This window comes from Borostomias antarcticus (assembly GCF_949987555.1).
Source record: "Borostomias antarcticus genome assembly, chromosome: 22".
Classification (NCBI taxonomy): Eukaryota; Metazoa; Chordata; class Actinopteri; order Stomiiformes; family Stomiidae; genus Borostomias; species Borostomias antarcticus.
In genome coordinates this window covers 15,988,571-16,005,726 of record NC_140255.1, presented here as the reverse complement: position 1 = coordinate 16,005,726, position 17,156 = coordinate 15,988,571, and the positions used below count along the sequence as shown (strand labels likewise).

The window sequence follows — 17,156 nt, the reverse complement described above, 5'->3', positions numbered from 1 at the left end:
TTATGCCTCAACGGCACACACACTGCACTCACTGTACATAACACTACTCATCCACCACACTACACTCTGGACGCTCACTGTACATACACTCATAACACTCCATTCTGTTTATAGTATGTACATTGCATTTGTGCCTCCCCCTTTTTTCTTTAGTATATCGTAATTTGTACAATGCACTGTATTTAGTTTGCACTGTTTTTTATATTTTGTATTTGCACATTTTTTTGTACTGTCCTGGTATGCCTTGACCCTGATCAAATTCCTAGTATGTGTGAACCATATAATATGACTAATAAACAGATCTTGAATACACATGTACATATAGATACACGTGCATGTGTGTACACATACTGTACATGTACATATACACACATACACATGTACATATAAAGTCACACATTCACCCAGACCTTTCTCTGACACAGGAATATATGTGTGTGTGTGTGCGTGTGTTTTGGGGGTGGTTACAGCCATTGATCACCTCACCTCAAACATAGGATACACTGCATTCACTACTGGGGATCACAAACACGCAAACACACATAGAGCATAATCAGGAAAAGACACACACACAAACAGACAAATATGCACAAAAATCCAAAAGATACCACAAAGTGTTTTTTTCCTAGTGCATTTGACGCCTAATTACCCAAAGCAACAGCACACACCCACTCAAACTACAAACCTGATGAATAGAAACAACGCTACTGTACAGTACCACCCGATTAAGCCGGCATCATATTAGGCTACTGAAACACACACACTTTCTCACAAACACACACACACAAAGCACATAAACACTCAGTGATTCCGTCATGCTCACATTTGAGGGAGAGAAAAAGAGAAAGAGGGAAAGACAGAGAGAGGGAGAGAGAAAGAGAGGACGAGGGAGAGAGAGGGGGGGGAGGGAGAGAGAAAGAGAGAGATGTAGTACCTGTGCTGACGGCTGTGTTCTTCATCTGATCTGGGATCGTGGAGTCTCATCCTCCTGGTGCGTCCTTCTACTTCCCGCTGTTCGGTTCTCTGTGTGTCTAGTTCAGTCTGTCTCCCACCTCTCCTCTCTCAGCACCTGTAGGAGTGTGTTTTCAGACCAGGTGTGCGAGTGTGCGTGTGTGCGTGTGTGCATGTGTGTGCTTGTCTGTGTGTGTTTGTGTTTATTGACGAGGTGGTGGCTGGCATACTCTCAGAATGAACATAACAGGGCTGTGCCAGCATGTGGACCCTGTATGTGTGTGTGTGTGTGTGTGTGTGTCTGCGTGAGCGTGTGTGCTTACGAATAAGAAGGGAGGATTTGGAAAGGGTGTGAGGAGGGGGAGGGAAGGAGGGAGACAGAAATAGGGGAGAGACTGTCTACACCCCTGCTTCTGATGCTAGCCACAAACCGGCAGACAGCTGTGTGTGTGCGTGTGTGTGCGTGTGTGTGTGTGGTGTGTGTGCCTGTGTGTGTGTGCGTATGTGTGTAAGTGAAACCTGCTGTCTAGCTCTATCTCACTCTGTCAGTGTCCTTTACTCCCCGCTGGTCTGAAGAGACGAGGAGAAGAGAGTGATGAGGAGAGGAGAGAGCGATGGAATGTCCGCCCGGGAGACGAGAGAAAAGAGTGGCGAACGACCAGGGACCGCTCCGTCTGTCTAAGGGGGTGAAAGACAGCTCTGTCTGGACGCCGCGCTCCTGACACTGAGTTTCTCCTTCTCTCTATTCACTCCAGAACTCCAAATGCATACAAAGTGAATCAGACAAAGGAAGGTGCCCTCTTCTGGGAGTGCATTTCTCGGCGTGCGTCTGATGAATGTGTATATCTCTGTCCCCTCAGGTTCTGGCTGCTTCCATATAGAGGAAGGGGGGTGGGGGGGTGGGGATCCAGATGTCCAACTCTCGGAGCTCCGGGAGCTGCAGGACAGATGGTGAAGCTCCGGGGTCGGAGTGCTCTGTGCTAGCAGGTCCTCGCTCTGTTGCACGGATCCAGAGTTTTGTGGTGATCCTCTGCCAGCGCTGTCAGACGGTCACCATGCTTCTCCTCCCTCGCCCTCCTCTGCTCCACATCTCTCTCTCTCTCTCTCTGTCTCCCGCGCTTTCTCTCTGTCACAAGACGGGGCCGTGCCGCTCTGTCTCTCTTTCTCTCTCTCCTCCCTTTCTCCTACCCTCCCCCTTTCTTTTTCTCCTCCCTCTATCCCACCCTCTCTCTCCCCTCCCCTAATGCATTTATCCCACCCTCTCTCTCTCCCCTCCTCTCTCTCTCCCCTCCACCGTCTATCCCACCTCTCTCTTTTACATGTCCTCTCCCCTGCTGTCTGGGTAATATGAACTCTTCTTCCAGTACCTCATACCCCCCTGCCTCCTATCTCTCAGGTGTGAGGAAAAACAACAGGTCTAGAGAGACGTATACACCTAATAAAATCCAAGGGCTCTCATATGTCTCTCCCTCCATTTCTCTCTCTCTGACACTCTCTCTAACTCTCTCTTTCTGTCTCATCTCTGTTTAGTCTCTGTCTCGTCTCTATTTTAGTCTCTGTTTTAGTCTCTGTCTCATCTCTGTTTTAGTCTCTGTCTCATCTCTGTTTAAGTCTCTGTCTCATCTGTTTTAGTCTCTGTCTCATCTGTTTTAGTCTGTCTCATCTGTTTTAGTCTCTGTCTCATCTGTTTTAGTCTCTGTCTCATCTGTTTTAGTCTCTGTCTCATCTCTGTTTTAGTCTCTGTCTCATCTGTTTTAGTCTCTGTCTCATCTGGTTTAGTCTGTCTCATCTGTTTTAGTCTCTGTCTCATCTGTTTTAGTCTGTCTCATCTCTGTTTTAATGTCTGTCTCATCTGTTTTAGTCTCTGTCTCATCTCTGTTTAAGTCTGTCTCATCTCTCTTTTAATCTCTGTCTCATCTCAAAATAGTAGGCTAATGGAGTCTCCTGAAGCAACAAGCGGTAACATTAATGCTAGTAGAATAAACACAGCTTTAAGTGCAACAACAATTTGAAAATAAGATCTATCAAAAAGAGTTTACACCACAAAAGAGAACAAGAGTTTCTCGGCAGAAAAGATTGGATTTGGAAAACGTTTCGTTATGCTGATTGGCTGAAGGAGTTTGTCTGTCGAGGCAAGTACTCCCGCCCACTGTAATCTTTCTGGGGCGGCTGGACATCCACACTGTATCGCGAAAAGGGTTTCTTATTTTTTTCTGTGAGGAAGTCTGTCTTCCAGGTTCCTGGTCTGGTGATCAAAGCCCTGCTGCTTCCTAGCCAGAGAAACAACAGTCCCTCGTAATTTCTCACTCTCACTCCAGAGTAGAGATGCATATTTTTGCAAGTGTGTCAACTGTCAGTGACGTAATAGCAGGTGTGTCTGTTGGGTGTGTTTGTGTGTGTGTGTGTTTAAGAGCTATCAAGCAGTACTGGCTAATCTCTCACATTTACCTGACAGTTCTGTTGTTCCAGAGAAACAAAAACAACCCTCCTCCTCTCCTCTACTCTCCTCTTCTCCTTCCTCTACTCTCCTTTCTCCCCTCTCCTCCTTCCTCTCCTTCCTCCCCTCTCCTCTCCTTCCTTCCCTCTCTTCCTCTCCTCCCCTCTCCCCCTCCTCTCCCCTCCTCCCCTCCTCTCTCACCATGTTCCATGTATTATCCTGGACAGATGTTTCACAGGTTTAAAGTCTCCTCAGGTTAGTGTCAGTTCTAAAGGATTTATGTCTTTAGGCGATGGGCATTAACACGCTAAAAATGTAGCCGTGTTAAAATAGATCAGAGAGAGAGAGAGAAAGAGAGATACGTGTGACTGTGGCTCCTTGAACAGCTGGGCCGGTCGCCTCGTAGTAGATACAGTACTGCTGATGAAGTGGAACATACAATAAAGTATGTTAAACATTTAGCTTTGGCCAAACAGCATCTGTCAACGGGAGACGGCGTTACTCAGGCGAGTTGAAGGCAGGTCTGCAGACTGATCTACAGCTCTGTGCGTCTAAACCTCTATGCTGAACAAGTGACAGGGTCGTTTTCTATACTGTGTCAGTGTACCTGACCAGGTTGTGTGAGGAGTGGGTCAGCGTAGTCTCTCTGCAGACTCAAACATTAAGCTGAATCGCTGCGCTCCGCATATGACATAATAGAATCTGTGTCACTTCGCCGCCCGAGCTGGTGTTCTGAGGGCGTATCGACAGGTCAAAATTGAAAGAGTGACAGGTCGTAGCAGCAAATGAGAGACACTATCCCAAGTTAGATGGGTGAGGCATATCTATGGGTGGGAACGCCTGATCACAAAAATTATTACTGATTGGTCGTTGCCAGGATTCCGGCACTACCAATGAATTGCCGGGATTTTAACACTAGATTTTTGCATAAAGTGTCCCAGACCCATAGAGAGATCTGAAGCATTCAGTAACATAATTAGCATACTGTAGCTTACGTAGTGTATCAGCAAAAGAACTCTCTGGCGTTGAGACTAGGGTCAGCGTAAGCGGGTTGGAGCATGTTGACTTGTTAGTTAGCACAGGGCGGTTGGTGTGGGAGTTGGTGATATTTGGTTCTGTAATGTTGTGGACAAAACAAATAGAAAACTGCATGAATATTGTGACTGGGAGTGGAGAGAGGAGAGAGATTCACAGAGACAGAACTGTATAGTATATCACACTGATGTACAGTATGTAGAATATTTTAATGTGTGTTTGTGTGTGTGTGTGTGTGTGTGTGTGTGTGTGTGTGTGTGTGTGTGTGTGTGTGTGTGTGTGCACGTGTGTGTGTTTTGGAAGTGGTGAGAGTGGTGGTGAATATTTAAATGGTTCATAGAGGGATCTGCAGGACAAAGGGTTGCTGGGACGGCTGAGAGAAGGCTAACGTCCTCTGTCTGTCTGCCTGCCTGCCTGCCTGCCTGCCTGCCTGCCTGTCTGTCTGTCTGTCTGTCTGTCTGTCTGTCTGTCTGTCTGTCTGCCTGCCAGTCTGCCTGCCAGTCTGCCTGCCTGCCTGCCTGCCTGCCTGCCTGCCTGTCTGACCTCCATGCTCCACTGCAGACTGACACAAACAAGAAAAGTAGAAACATAAAATCTGTCAGATACATAAATCTGGAGAGAGAGAGACAGAGAGAGAGACTATCCCTGTAGCATAGCTGACAGGATTTTCAGGGTCTATTTTCAGTTTTTTTTTTTAAACAAGCCTGAAGACTTTTCTTTTTGCCACTGCATTCTAAGAGGAGTTATGTTTATCAGTATACTGCACTGTAACTTTTATTCCTGTATTCTATTTGTCCTGCTTTTTGCTTTAAATGTCTATAATGACTTGCTTTTTGTTTTAATGCTTTTCATTTGTCCTGCCTTTTGTTTTAAATGTCTATAATGTCTTGCTTTTTGTTTTAATGCTTTTAATGTCTCATGTAAAGCACCTTGAATTGCCCTGTGGCTGAAATGTGCTATATAAATAAACTTGCCTTGCCTTTCTCTGACAGACACGCACTTAATGCACCCTGTGTGTGTTTGCCTGTTGGAGTGAGATCATAATAATACGAATGATTAATAATAACAATAACAACAATTATAATACATTTTATTTGTTTGGCGTCTTTCAAGACACTTTTTTTGCCCATTCCCAGGATGATGTGTGTGTGTGGGGGGGGGGGGGGGTAGGGTTAATGTTAGGGTTAATGTTGGAGAAGGGGACATGTAGAAGAGAGGGCAGCTGTGAAAACTTCTCTGTGTGTTTTTTCATTTTCTTTCAAGGTCACTACCAGCTCCCAGACCTGGTACAGCTGACCAGCGTGTGTGTGGCCTATCCCATATCTGCCAATCAATCAATCTCTCTCTCCCTCTTTCTCTCTCTCCCTCTCTTTATCTGTCTCTCTTTCTCCCTCTCTCTCTCTCTCTCTTTCTTGCCCCATTCTTTCCCATCATCCTCCATCTGTTCTCTGTGTTCTCTCAGGGTTGGTGGACATTAGTGATGTGTCCATGTCCCCTTGAGAAATGTAGACTCCAGGTGACCTGTGATTCACACACACACACACACACACACACACACACTATCACGCCCGCACACATATTCGTACATACAAATGACATATTCATAAAAACAGCAGGCAAAGGGCTTGGTGGTGTGCAGCGTTTCATTAGGCTCCTGATTTGATCATCTATCATGTGACAGCGAGGTCAGAGATCAGTAAACATGTGCAGAGGAGAGAGAGATGGAGGGAGAGAGAGAGGGAGATAGAGGGAGGGAGAAAGAGGGAGGGAGAGCGAGAGATAGAGAGAGGAGAGAGAGAGGGAGAGAGAGGAAGAGATAGAAGGGAGAGAGAGAGAGGAAGAGTGGGTGGAAAACACTTGTCGACTGAGCCACACACACACACACACTCACCAACAAACAAGAGCACTTGTAATTGTTGTCTTTTATGGCAATCATTGCCTTGCAACAGAAAAACACAAAATAATTCATCAAAACACCTCCAAAAGTCTTACAATATGTACTATCTATGGAACCTCTGACGCGTTTCAAGCATCTTGCATCTCCACATGAGTGGATAAATATAGAAGTGGACAGAGTGTGTGGGTCCCTGTGTGCTTACAGAAGAGTGTGGGAGCAATGGGAGGTTCATCCCTCTGGCACTAAATCCACCCACAGGTCAGTCAATACACACACGGCTCACCAAACGACTGACGTGGGTAACGTTACGACTGGCTGGTCTCAGGGGATGGGGTGGGGGGGGGGGTTACTCCCCACTCTCTGGCTAGGAGGGGCTGGTTCCTCTTTCTAGGAAGGTCTGATGCTACCCTGATCTGATGCCGTGGTGCTGATAGGAGATATGGTTCTATCATGGTCGTTTGCTGCGCTCAGTACTCCACCTGGTGGTCACTCATCAGCATCAGCATGTTACCAGCTGGGCTGGATTATAGCTGCACCATGAGAGGATCTCTACAGACCAGTTATATCACAACATTAGCCAATTCCCGATTGGTTGTTCAGAACGAACAGAATTTCCTAAACTGTGTGCGCATATATTGTTTGAATATATATGTAATAGGTTCTGAAACCTGTTGGAGCACTATGGACACCGACGAAATACTGTTCATCTGCTATCACTCCAGCTTAGCCATCCAATGAACTTATCTGCTAGTCTTGTTACCTGTTGGAGCAATCAGTAATTGGCCATTTAGTTAATTAAATGCGAGAGAAGCTCATGTTATATATATATATATACAATAAAGTGAATTTGTTCAGTCAATATAGTCATTTATTCAGGCACAATCCATGGAATGTAGAAATAAATGCAAATGTTACAATTAATGTATTTTCACATTCTTGCATCTGTTAACATGGCTGAATGTATTACATTCCAACAGCTGACTCACACTTCACAGTCCCGTCAAAAAGACAACGAAGCAAAAAAGATCACTTTATTCCACAGAGGTACTGGTACAGTATATGCAATAATGTACAAAACAACAGAGAAGCCAAAACACTAAATTGGTGCCCAACCCCAAATCAAGCCTGTCCCCTAGGCACATATACTGTAAAGATCCACAGAGCTGGACGGGTGTCAGCAACATGGCGAGCTAGATACATTACCAGTAGCTGACACCTATCAAGTCCTTTCATATCTGTATATTAGTTAAAGGGAGCAGATTTGGGGTGGGACTATAGTAAGCTGACTTCTAGTAAGCAGCAAGAAGAGGACACACCTCCGGACGTCAGAGAACTAAACACTTTCACTAACTAAATATATACTATATATAAATATAAACATACTTTATGCTTAGTAAAAAGTACAAGAAAAGAGCCAGATATGTCGACTCGACGGTTTTGGCATAATGTTTTTCCATGACTTAGACTGATATTAAATAGGTCACTGTACGTCAGGGATGATCTGCAGAGCAGAGAAGACACACTGTAGGGTTTTTCGATGAGGCGCCGGTAGTGGAAGATAAAATCTGATAACAAGAAAAGAAACTGCAAACTCTCAAGATGCTGATTTTGAAGGACAACGTTTCAGCTGTATCCTTTGTCTCAGTCTGACCTTCTTTTCATAGGACTACATTATAGGATTTCATAGGACAATGTTATAGGATTTTATTGGACAACATTTTGGCTGTAGCCGGCCGAAACTTTGACCTATAAAACCACTTGCATCTGGAGATAGAGTGTGTGGTTTCTGTTACCAGGCAGGGATGGTCACCATTATAAATAAGAAGGTCTGACAGTGACTTCAGAAGACCCGTTGGTTGAAGTTTAGACTAGGTTAGCTGTCAGTTATTCTGATTACCCAGAAGCCCGCACAGATAGTGGGCTTTGCGGAGAGGCTGATTTGGCCTCTGATTGGTCACTGACCACAGATTTCCAGGTATCCCAAGTATTGCTAATGAGTTCTGCACTCTAGCGAGCTGTCAGTAGCATATTTGGCACACAAGGTGCAATTTACTAGGACTTTCTTCCACATTAACTCTCACTTCACAAAGGTTTTTATTATACAAACAGCAAAGTGTTTTTCATTTAGTCCCAACTTTCTTGTTAGGTGAAGATTAGACTATGTGTAGCTGACAGTATACTCTTGTTAGGTGAAAGTTAGACTACGTGTAGTTGACAGTATACTCATGTTAGGTGAAGGTTAGACTATGTGTAGCTGACAGTATACTCTTGTTAGGAGGGCCACTGGTGATGAGCTGAATGAACATTTGCCGCCGGGCTGATTCTGAACCCTCCTCACCACCATGGCTCAGTACAAGCCAGGCTACACAGTAACTCTGGTGCTGGGGGGTTACATAGGGGTTAGGTATAAGGCTACGGCTAGGGCTAGGACCAGGGTTAGGTTCTAGGACTAGGACCAGGATTAGATTCTAAGGTTTGGGGTAAGGATTAGAGTTGGGTTTAGTGTAGGTTAAGCAGCCAGCCCCTACAGATCTGTGTCTACACGTGACGTCCTTCTACAGGGCAGTGTGTGTGTGTGTGTGTGTGTGTGTGTGTGTGTGTGTGTGTGTGTGTGTGTGTGTGTGTGTGTGTGTGTGTGTGAACTCTACCCCGTCCCGTCCTGGGGGGTGAGGCTCTCCCAGGGGCAGATGATCTCCTTGACCCCATCTCCCCCTCGGGCGGCTGAGCCGCTCTCCTCCTCGTCCTCGTCCTCAGAGTCGATGGGGTAGATACGACGCTCGGGCGGGATGTCCACCTTGATCTGGAAAAAGCTGAAGAATAGAGAGGACGAACAGATGAGTCTGAGCCAAGGAGACTAGCGCCACCGACCTGGCTCACTGCTCTGTGCCATACTGTCAGTAGCATGTGAGTGTGTGTGTGTGAGTGTGTGTGTGGGTGTGTGTGTGTGTCAGTGTGTGTGTGTGTGTGTGTGTGTGTGTGTGTGTCAGTGTGTGTGTGTGTGTGTGTCTGTGTGAGTGTGTGTGTGTGTGTGTAGATGTCTTCCCCTCCTTAGTCATCTCTCTACTCACTTGGTGATGTGTCTGTGCGGCGCCTGGATGGGCTGGTCAGTGCCGATTGGCTGGACGCGGCTGGTCATCCCGGCGGGGGCGGGGCATTTGGGGGACAGGCTGGCAAACACGGCAGACGGTGTGCACCCTCGCCTCAGCAGCCGACCCAATGACAGCGCCACGCGGGACCTGGACGCCCCCCCCCTGACCCTGCCCGAGACCTTGGCCTCCCCCCCCTCCCCCTCAGGCCCCTCCCCCCTGCGCTCGGAGGCGGGCGTGCTGTCTATGGCCAGGCTGATGGGTGACTGGCAGGAGGGCGTGTGGGGGAGGAGGGGGGGGAGTGGGGGGGAGGCGGCGGCCAGGAGCGGTGGGGCATCACCGAGGCCGGAGTAGACGGCCAGGTGAGGGACGGGGGTGGTGAAGCGGCACAGCTGTAGGGGTCAGAGGTCAAGCACAGGTCAGGGGTCGCCAGCGACAGCATGACAGAGGGGCATGAAGTTATCATGGTTAATCATCCTTACGCCCCCATCATATCATATCTGATCAATATCTGAGCTGATCATATACAGTACATCCGATCATGCAGAACTCTACAGTACATTAGATTTCCCGTCATGTTCGTATCAAGTTGATATTCATGGAAAAATGACCAGTGTCTCATCCTCTCCCTTCCTCCTGTCTTATGCTTCTCTCCTTCATTGCTGACCTCCTTCTCCCCCCCCCCTCTCTCCCTCCCTCTCTCTCTGCCTAGCTCTCTCCCCCTCTATCTCTCCCTCTCTCTCCCTCCTTCTCTCTTTCCCTCTCTCTTACCCTCCCTCTATCTCTCTCCCTCCCGCCATCTCTCTCTCCCTACCTCTCTCTCTCTTTCTCTCTTCCTCTCTCTCTCTTGCTCCCTCTCTCTCTCTCTCTCCAGGGGGACTGCATCTGAGGGGTGGAGATGACACTGTGACAGACTGAAGGAGAGGTCTCTCTCTGCTGGGTGACAGACGAAGGAGAGGAACACACCTCTCTTTGCTGGGTGAGATGACAGCTGCGACAGATGGAGGATGGTTACGCCGATGACTCAATGGCATCATGACTGAATGAGGATGGACAGTAAATGGTTCAGCACAGATGTCACACCACACACACATGACATGGGTTATAACTGCTTTATTAGCTTGAGACAGGTGATGAGTAAGACGTGTAGAAGACAGACTGGATGAGAGGAGGACCACCGCTTCTCAGGTGGAGGATGAGGCAGAGAAACACTGAGCGACAGAAACAAGCCATGGAGACTCAAACACTGAGCTGAGACAGACATAGGTAACACAATAGCAGTGTGTTCAAACTAAAACCACCAGACTTCCTGTATTTCTGCCCAATTTAAGATATGAAAATGTTGATGCGCTTCAGATGGAATTCTGGAGCCTGTGTGGTTTCTAGTTTGGTTTCTAAGCACTTGTGCTTGCCATTGCTGCTAAAACATGGGTCCTGTCTACATGCACTAGGGTTAGGATTATACATGAGTCCTGTCTACATGCACTAGGGTTAGGATTATACATGAGTCCTGTCTACATGCACTAGGGTTAGGATTATACATGAGTCCTGTCTACATGCACTAGGGTTAGGATTATACATGGGTCCTGTCTACATGCACTAGGGTTAGGATTATACATGAGTCCTGTCTACATGCACTAGGGTTAGGATTATACATGGGTCCTGTCTACATGCACTAGGGTTAGGTTGAGACATTGGAGCCGGTCTACATCTATGGTGACCTATTTTCTATGTTATGATTCTTTCTCCAGGAATCAATATATCTGAAGATAATGAAGGTTCTCCATATCCCTCAGAATCAATATTGGATCTCTGAAGAGCCATTCCAGATATTCTATTCAGAACCGACATTTCAAAGAACCTGTTTCAATAGGTTATTCACACAAATGTAAAACAAACCTGGGATCTATGGAGAACCCTTTGAGAAAGAACAAATGTGGAATCTCTCAAAACAGTTTTATATAAGTTCTACAAAGAATGTGGAATCTCACAAGAAGCAATGTGGAATCTCACAAGAACCATCAAGAGCTAAGAACCATTTTTGAAAAGGTTCTACAGAGAACCATTCTTGATTAACGGCCATGTAGAACCATAAACAGTTCTTTAGTAGAACCATTTTGTATTGGTTCCAAGTTAGCTAAACTAAGCTAAGCTAAAAATGTTCTTTATACTGTAGGACCCCCCAAAAAAATGGTTGTTGAAGGATCCAAAATCGATTCAGCTGTGGCATCATTCCCAAGAACCAAAATTGGTTCCAACTTAAACCTTTTTAAGTTATCAGCTAGTTTGTTGGGTCTATTATTACATTCAATCTATTAAATTACTATTTAAATCTAGATCTTGTGTTGCATTTTGGATGAGAGATTAAATGATGAGAGTTCATGCAAAAAGTCACCGGGGTACACTGTATAAAAGCCGTTTTGCGGAATATGTTTCTCATGGGAGAAACTCTGAACAGCCCTAGCATAATTTAGCGAGAAAAAAAACAAAAAGTATAGCTTCCCCAAATTCTGTCACGCTATCATAGCCACAGTATGGTTATTGCCATCGCTATGGCTTTTATGTAAAAACAGCAATCATATCAAACCTTAACAGATAAAACTGATGAAACCAACTGCCCTGCCAAACAGAGAGCAAACTACAGCTTGACCCCAATAACATACTCTCCCCTCCATCCTGTATTGGACTTCGGACCGGTGACACGGTGACCCTTAAGTTCTCAACAACTACTCAGGCCTACCGATTATGTGACCTTAAACCTTGTGAACGGACATTGTGTAAACAAGTAGGAAATCAAATGTTTAGAAGTGTCGCTCTACTCTGATGGTACGTTACTGCTCAAATGCTTCATGTGCAGGTACTCTTGTCTCAGCATCGAAGAGTTTAATGCACATTCACATCTCCTACTCTACCCAGAGGAGGGGTAATGGGAGGGAGGGGTGTGGTGGTGAAGTAATACTGTAACCTTTCCCGGTCAGGATTCTATTTAGTCCTGACATTACTGAAGCACGTCGGCAAACTGAGCGTGTATTCAGCTACAGTATTAACCAGCCCTGCCACAGTCGCGCGAAGCAGAAGTGTGGGGGGTGAGTGTGAGTGCGAGTGTGGTTCATTTCTTGGGGGGGAGCGGGGGCGGGGGCGCCTCCTTGCCCTTGCTGCTGAGTTTGCTCATGACCTGCGTGATGTCGACGGGGCCGCTGGCCGCCAGCCTGGCCCGCTGCTCCTCCTCCTGTAGGCGCACGACGAGGGGGCTGACGCAGGAGCGGCGCTTTCTGGCATTCTGCTCCAACTGAGCCTCGCTGGGGGGGCGGGGGGGGGGAGAGAGAGAGAGGTGGAAGGGCGGAGGAGGAGGAGGGACAGAGAAAGGTGGGGGGGGGGGGGAAGAGAGAGGGGGAGAGAGGGGGAGAGAGGGGGAGGAGGAGAAGAGGAAAGTGGAGCTTTATTAAGAGACAGAAACAGAGAAATGTAGAGACTAGTCGTAGAGAGAGGTTTGAAAGAGGTGAAGAGAGGTGAGGAATGATGGTGACTCACCTGAAGGTATGTTCTGCAGGATTGATGGCCCTCTTCTGGGTGTCCTTAAACACCAGGGACTTCAGGTACCGGCCATATGAGTCCTACAGTAACACCACACAACCACACACATAACAGATCTAACACCACACCACCACACACATACTGTAAAAGATCTACAGGTACCGGCCATATGAGTCCTACAGTAACACCACACCACCACACGCATAACAGATCTACAACAGAAACTAAGAGATACCCACAAAAAACACACAGCCATAAACCTAAACTTCTCTTTAATAACTTATATGTACACCATGGTGGATAAACACTCTAACTGACCTTCTTCATGAGCATGTAAATGTGTGTCTGTGCGGGGTCCAGGACGTGTCTGTGAGGGTGCTTCAGACCTTTCACCGTCACTTCCATCGTCTTTCCATCAATGTTGATCCACCGGGGGGCGCCGCGAGCCAGAAAGGTTCTGCAGAGGGAGAGGGGTTACCAGGACCTTGGAACACCACAGAGGTTAATAGAAACACAAGTCTGGAACTGTAGAAACCCATGGCCGTTGTCACAAGGATACCAGCAGCACCTGTTAAAAATACATTACAGGGGCACTTCACCGATTAGCATTAAGCCTCGTATCATTACAAAATGTGCAGTATGTTACAATTCATGTGGTTTTCCATCCCTAAGTGTTTCGTGGGGCTATTTTTCTCACTTTCAAAATAACAAAAAACTATAAATGATGTCAAATGACACGTTTGACATCAATTGTAGAGATTTGGTCCTTCCTGCTCATAACTACAATTTCTAGTTCTGCATTTTTCTGTGCCTGCCTACACCTAAAATGTGGGCCGGCACCCAGCTCCGACAAGAGAACCACAACACCCTGTGGATGAAACAGACAGGATCCACTTATGACCATGGCAGAAGGAAATTTTCCAGCTGATATGTATGAAGAGGATTTTGAAAGTCTACTTCTGGAATCGGACATACAGTACGTGGCTATCTGTACGAACCGGAATACGTGGCTGTGGCTATCTATACGAAACTGAATACTGCGAGGGTTAGGCTATTTTAGGATTAAGAAGGTGAGCTGGAAACGCCAAGCCACCCAGGAGAAACGGACGGTTAAGCATAAAGTAAGTAATTTAATTACCAACACGCAATTTAGAAGTAATTTTATATAATAGTTTGAATTCAGTGAACAGAGGTGAACATTCATGGCTAACATGTTGTCTATGAACGGAGAGCCCTTCTGTGATCAATGATGACTTTCTGGCTGATATATTTTGGATCTAGTCCCGTAGTAGTAGCCTAGTAGTAGTAGTTAAATAAGTAGTAGTAGTAGTAGTAGTAGTAGTACTATATAGCCCGGTTGACCCATCACCCAGGCTCGGGGTGGTAAAAGGATAGCCCCTCGGCCCCGAGCCTGGGGGGGAGTGAAACATCTACACCCAAACGAAGAAGAAGAAGAATGGTTGTCTTGGTTTGGCAGGGAGCGGCAACGTTCACGGCTCTCTACACAGAGATGAACGTACAGTAGGAGGTCCTCTTACTTGTAGATCTGCTGGGCCTTCTCACGCATGGTGGCAGCCGTTCCATACTTCAGATCCTCACAGGCCTCCCAGAAGGCCAGGTTCTCCCCTGGTCACAAGGGACAGGGACGGAAACCAGCGAACCCTTTTAACTGGCGGTGTTATCAGACTCAACTGGTACAGTATAACAGCCTAACAGACTCAACTGGTATAACAGCCAAACAGATTCAACTGGTACAGTATGACAGACAAACTGACTCAACTGGTATAACAGCCAAACAGATTCAACTGGTATAACAGCCAAACGGATTCAACTGGTATAACAGCCAAACGGATTCAACTGGTATAACAGCCAAACGGATTCCACTGGTATAACAGCCAAACGGATTCAACTGGTACTGTATATAACAGCCAAACGGATTCAACTGGTACTGTATATAACAGCCAAACTGATTCAACTGGTATAACAGCCAAACTGATTCAACTGGTATAACAGCCAAACGGATTCAACTGGTTTAACAGCCAAACGGATTCAACTGGTATAACAGCCAAACGGATTCAACTGGTTTAACAGCCAAACGGATTCAACTGGTATAACAGCCAAACGGATTCCACTGGTATAACAGCCAAACGGATTCAACTGGTACTGTATATAACAGCCAAACGGATTCAACTGGTATATAACAGCCAAACGGATTCAACTGGTATATAACAGCCAAACGGACTACCACAGTCATGTCGTTAGCGATGTGAATGTTTTCTGGGTACTCCGCATTGTACGAACGTTTCGGGGGAGTTTTTGTAATGTTAATGTAACGTTAATCTGTGGTGGAGGTGTCTCACCGCTGAACTCTTTCTTCAGGAAGAGTCTGAAGTCAGCGCGTCCCCGGGGGTCAGAGAGCAGATCCCCGAAACTGAATGTCCAACGCTCTACACGCATCTTAGTGGGCACCTCCACACTGACACACACACACACACACACAGACAGACACAAACACACATTAGTTTTGCCTCTCTTCGATTTGCATAAGACTGAGTAGAAGAACATCTGAAACAACCCGTCAGCTTTTTTTTCAGTGCACTTCTGTCTGACCTGTCATGTGCTAACTCAGGGACAGCGTGTATGTGGTTAGGGTTAGTGTTAGGGTGGTGTCAGTATTAGGGTTAATGTTAGGGTAGTGTTAAGGTTAGTCTCACTTGGCCAGGTTCAAGGTCCAGAAGGTGTCGTTGTCAGTAACCCAAGGGTTGCTAGGGAGACTGGGACTCAGGAAGGGGTCGTGGTTCTTATAGGTGACGGCGTACTTTACCAGTCTACAGAGGGGAGAAGATGTCACTAACACACACACACACACACACACTCTCTCTCTCTTTCTCTCTCTCTATATATATATATCTTGCACACACACACACACACTTTCTTTTTCTCCCTCTCTTTCTTTCTCTGTCTCTATCTTGCACACACACACATACACACACACACACACACACACACACACACACACACACACTAGGATGTAGACGTACGCTCCGATGGACACAGAGGACTTCACCCTCGGCCTCATGATGGCCTGCTGTGTAAAAATCATCTACAGGGAACAAGTAACCAGAAGAGGTCATCAGTAGCATGTCAGGAGGAAAGTTGTAGATGTCGTACAGCTGTATTCAAATCAAGACCCTGCATAAATAAAGGTTTAGTAAAAATAAGGTGTTGACTTACAATTCTCCTGTAGAAGTCTGATGTTTTTTTCTGTAGAGAAATAAAGGTTTCTGTGGTTATTTTCCAGTGTAGGGATTTGGTTGAATCTCTCTGTGTTTGTGTGTGTGTGTGTGTGTGTGTGTGTGTGTGTGTGTGTGTGTGTGTGTGTGTGTGTGTTACTTTTATGTTGTCTGTAGGAACATAAAAGTCCATGGAAAAAAAGCCTGCAAGACAGAGGGAGAAGAGAATATATTAGAAGAGAATGTATACTGTCAGTAAATATAAATATACTAAACATCCTACTGTTAATAAATATGAATATACTAAACATCCTACTGTTAATACATATGAATATACTAAACATCCTACAGTCAATAAATATAAATACATATATAAACATTCTACTGTTAATACATATACTAAATATCCTACTGTCAATACATATAAATATATAGACATCCTACTGTCAATAAATATAAATAAATATACTAAACATCCTACTGTCTCTGAACATTCATTATACTCCTGACTGACAGTGCTGGATGTGGACTGTGAGAGGAGGCTGACCAGCTAACAGATGGACTGACTGGTGGATGTGGACTGTGAGAGGGGGCTGACCAGCTAACAGATGGACTGACTGGTGGAAAAAGGGGGGGCCCTGTATTATTAGATTACCACAGGAGAAAGCCTCTTATCAGGTTATTAATCTGAATAATTACAGCTACTGTATGCCCTTGGTCCACACACCAATGAGCCCAGGTCAAGTGTAATAATACCACCACAACACACGCATGTACGCACACACGCACACACACACACACACACACACAGCCATACACACACACACACACACACACACACACACACACACACACACACACCCACACACACTCATGAGCTCACCTGTTACCTCCTTTTCATTGGGGTCTACTAAGCGCTCTAGTCCGTAGTCCATGGCACTGACAGCCCCTGGCTGGAAACATCCACAGACAGACAGAGAGGA

The 17,156-nt window shown here is 46.1% G+C and overlaps 1 protein-coding gene across 1 annotated transcript in view; it reads right to left on the bottom strand.

Annotated features, from left to right (window-relative positions):
• Positions 1 to 8,964: 8,964 nt before the first annotated feature.
• Positions 8,965 to 17,156, bottom strand: part of rgs9b (regulator of G protein signaling 9b) — a gene marked incomplete at both ends in the record, with an annotated part of 13,442 nt that continues 5,250 nt past the window's right edge. The window contains 11 exons of the mRNA XM_084455796.1: positions 8,965 to 9,130; positions 9,389 to 9,798; positions 12,582 to 12,705; positions 12,938 to 13,020; positions 13,259 to 13,397; positions 14,479 to 14,566; positions 15,301 to 15,416; positions 15,655 to 15,768; positions 15,982 to 16,043; positions 16,175 to 16,204; positions 17,064 to 17,126. Coding sequence (XP_084311922.1) covers positions 8,965 to 9,130; positions 9,389 to 9,798; positions 12,582 to 12,705; positions 12,938 to 13,020; positions 13,259 to 13,397; positions 14,479 to 14,566; positions 15,301 to 15,416; positions 15,655 to 15,768; positions 15,982 to 16,043; positions 16,175 to 16,204; positions 17,064 to 17,126 — 1,395 coding nt within the window. The remainder of the gene's footprint in view (positions 9,131 to 9,388; positions 9,799 to 12,581; positions 12,706 to 12,937; positions 13,021 to 13,258; positions 13,398 to 14,478; positions 14,567 to 15,300; positions 15,417 to 15,654; positions 15,769 to 15,981; positions 16,044 to 16,174; positions 16,205 to 17,063; positions 17,127 to 17,156) is intronic.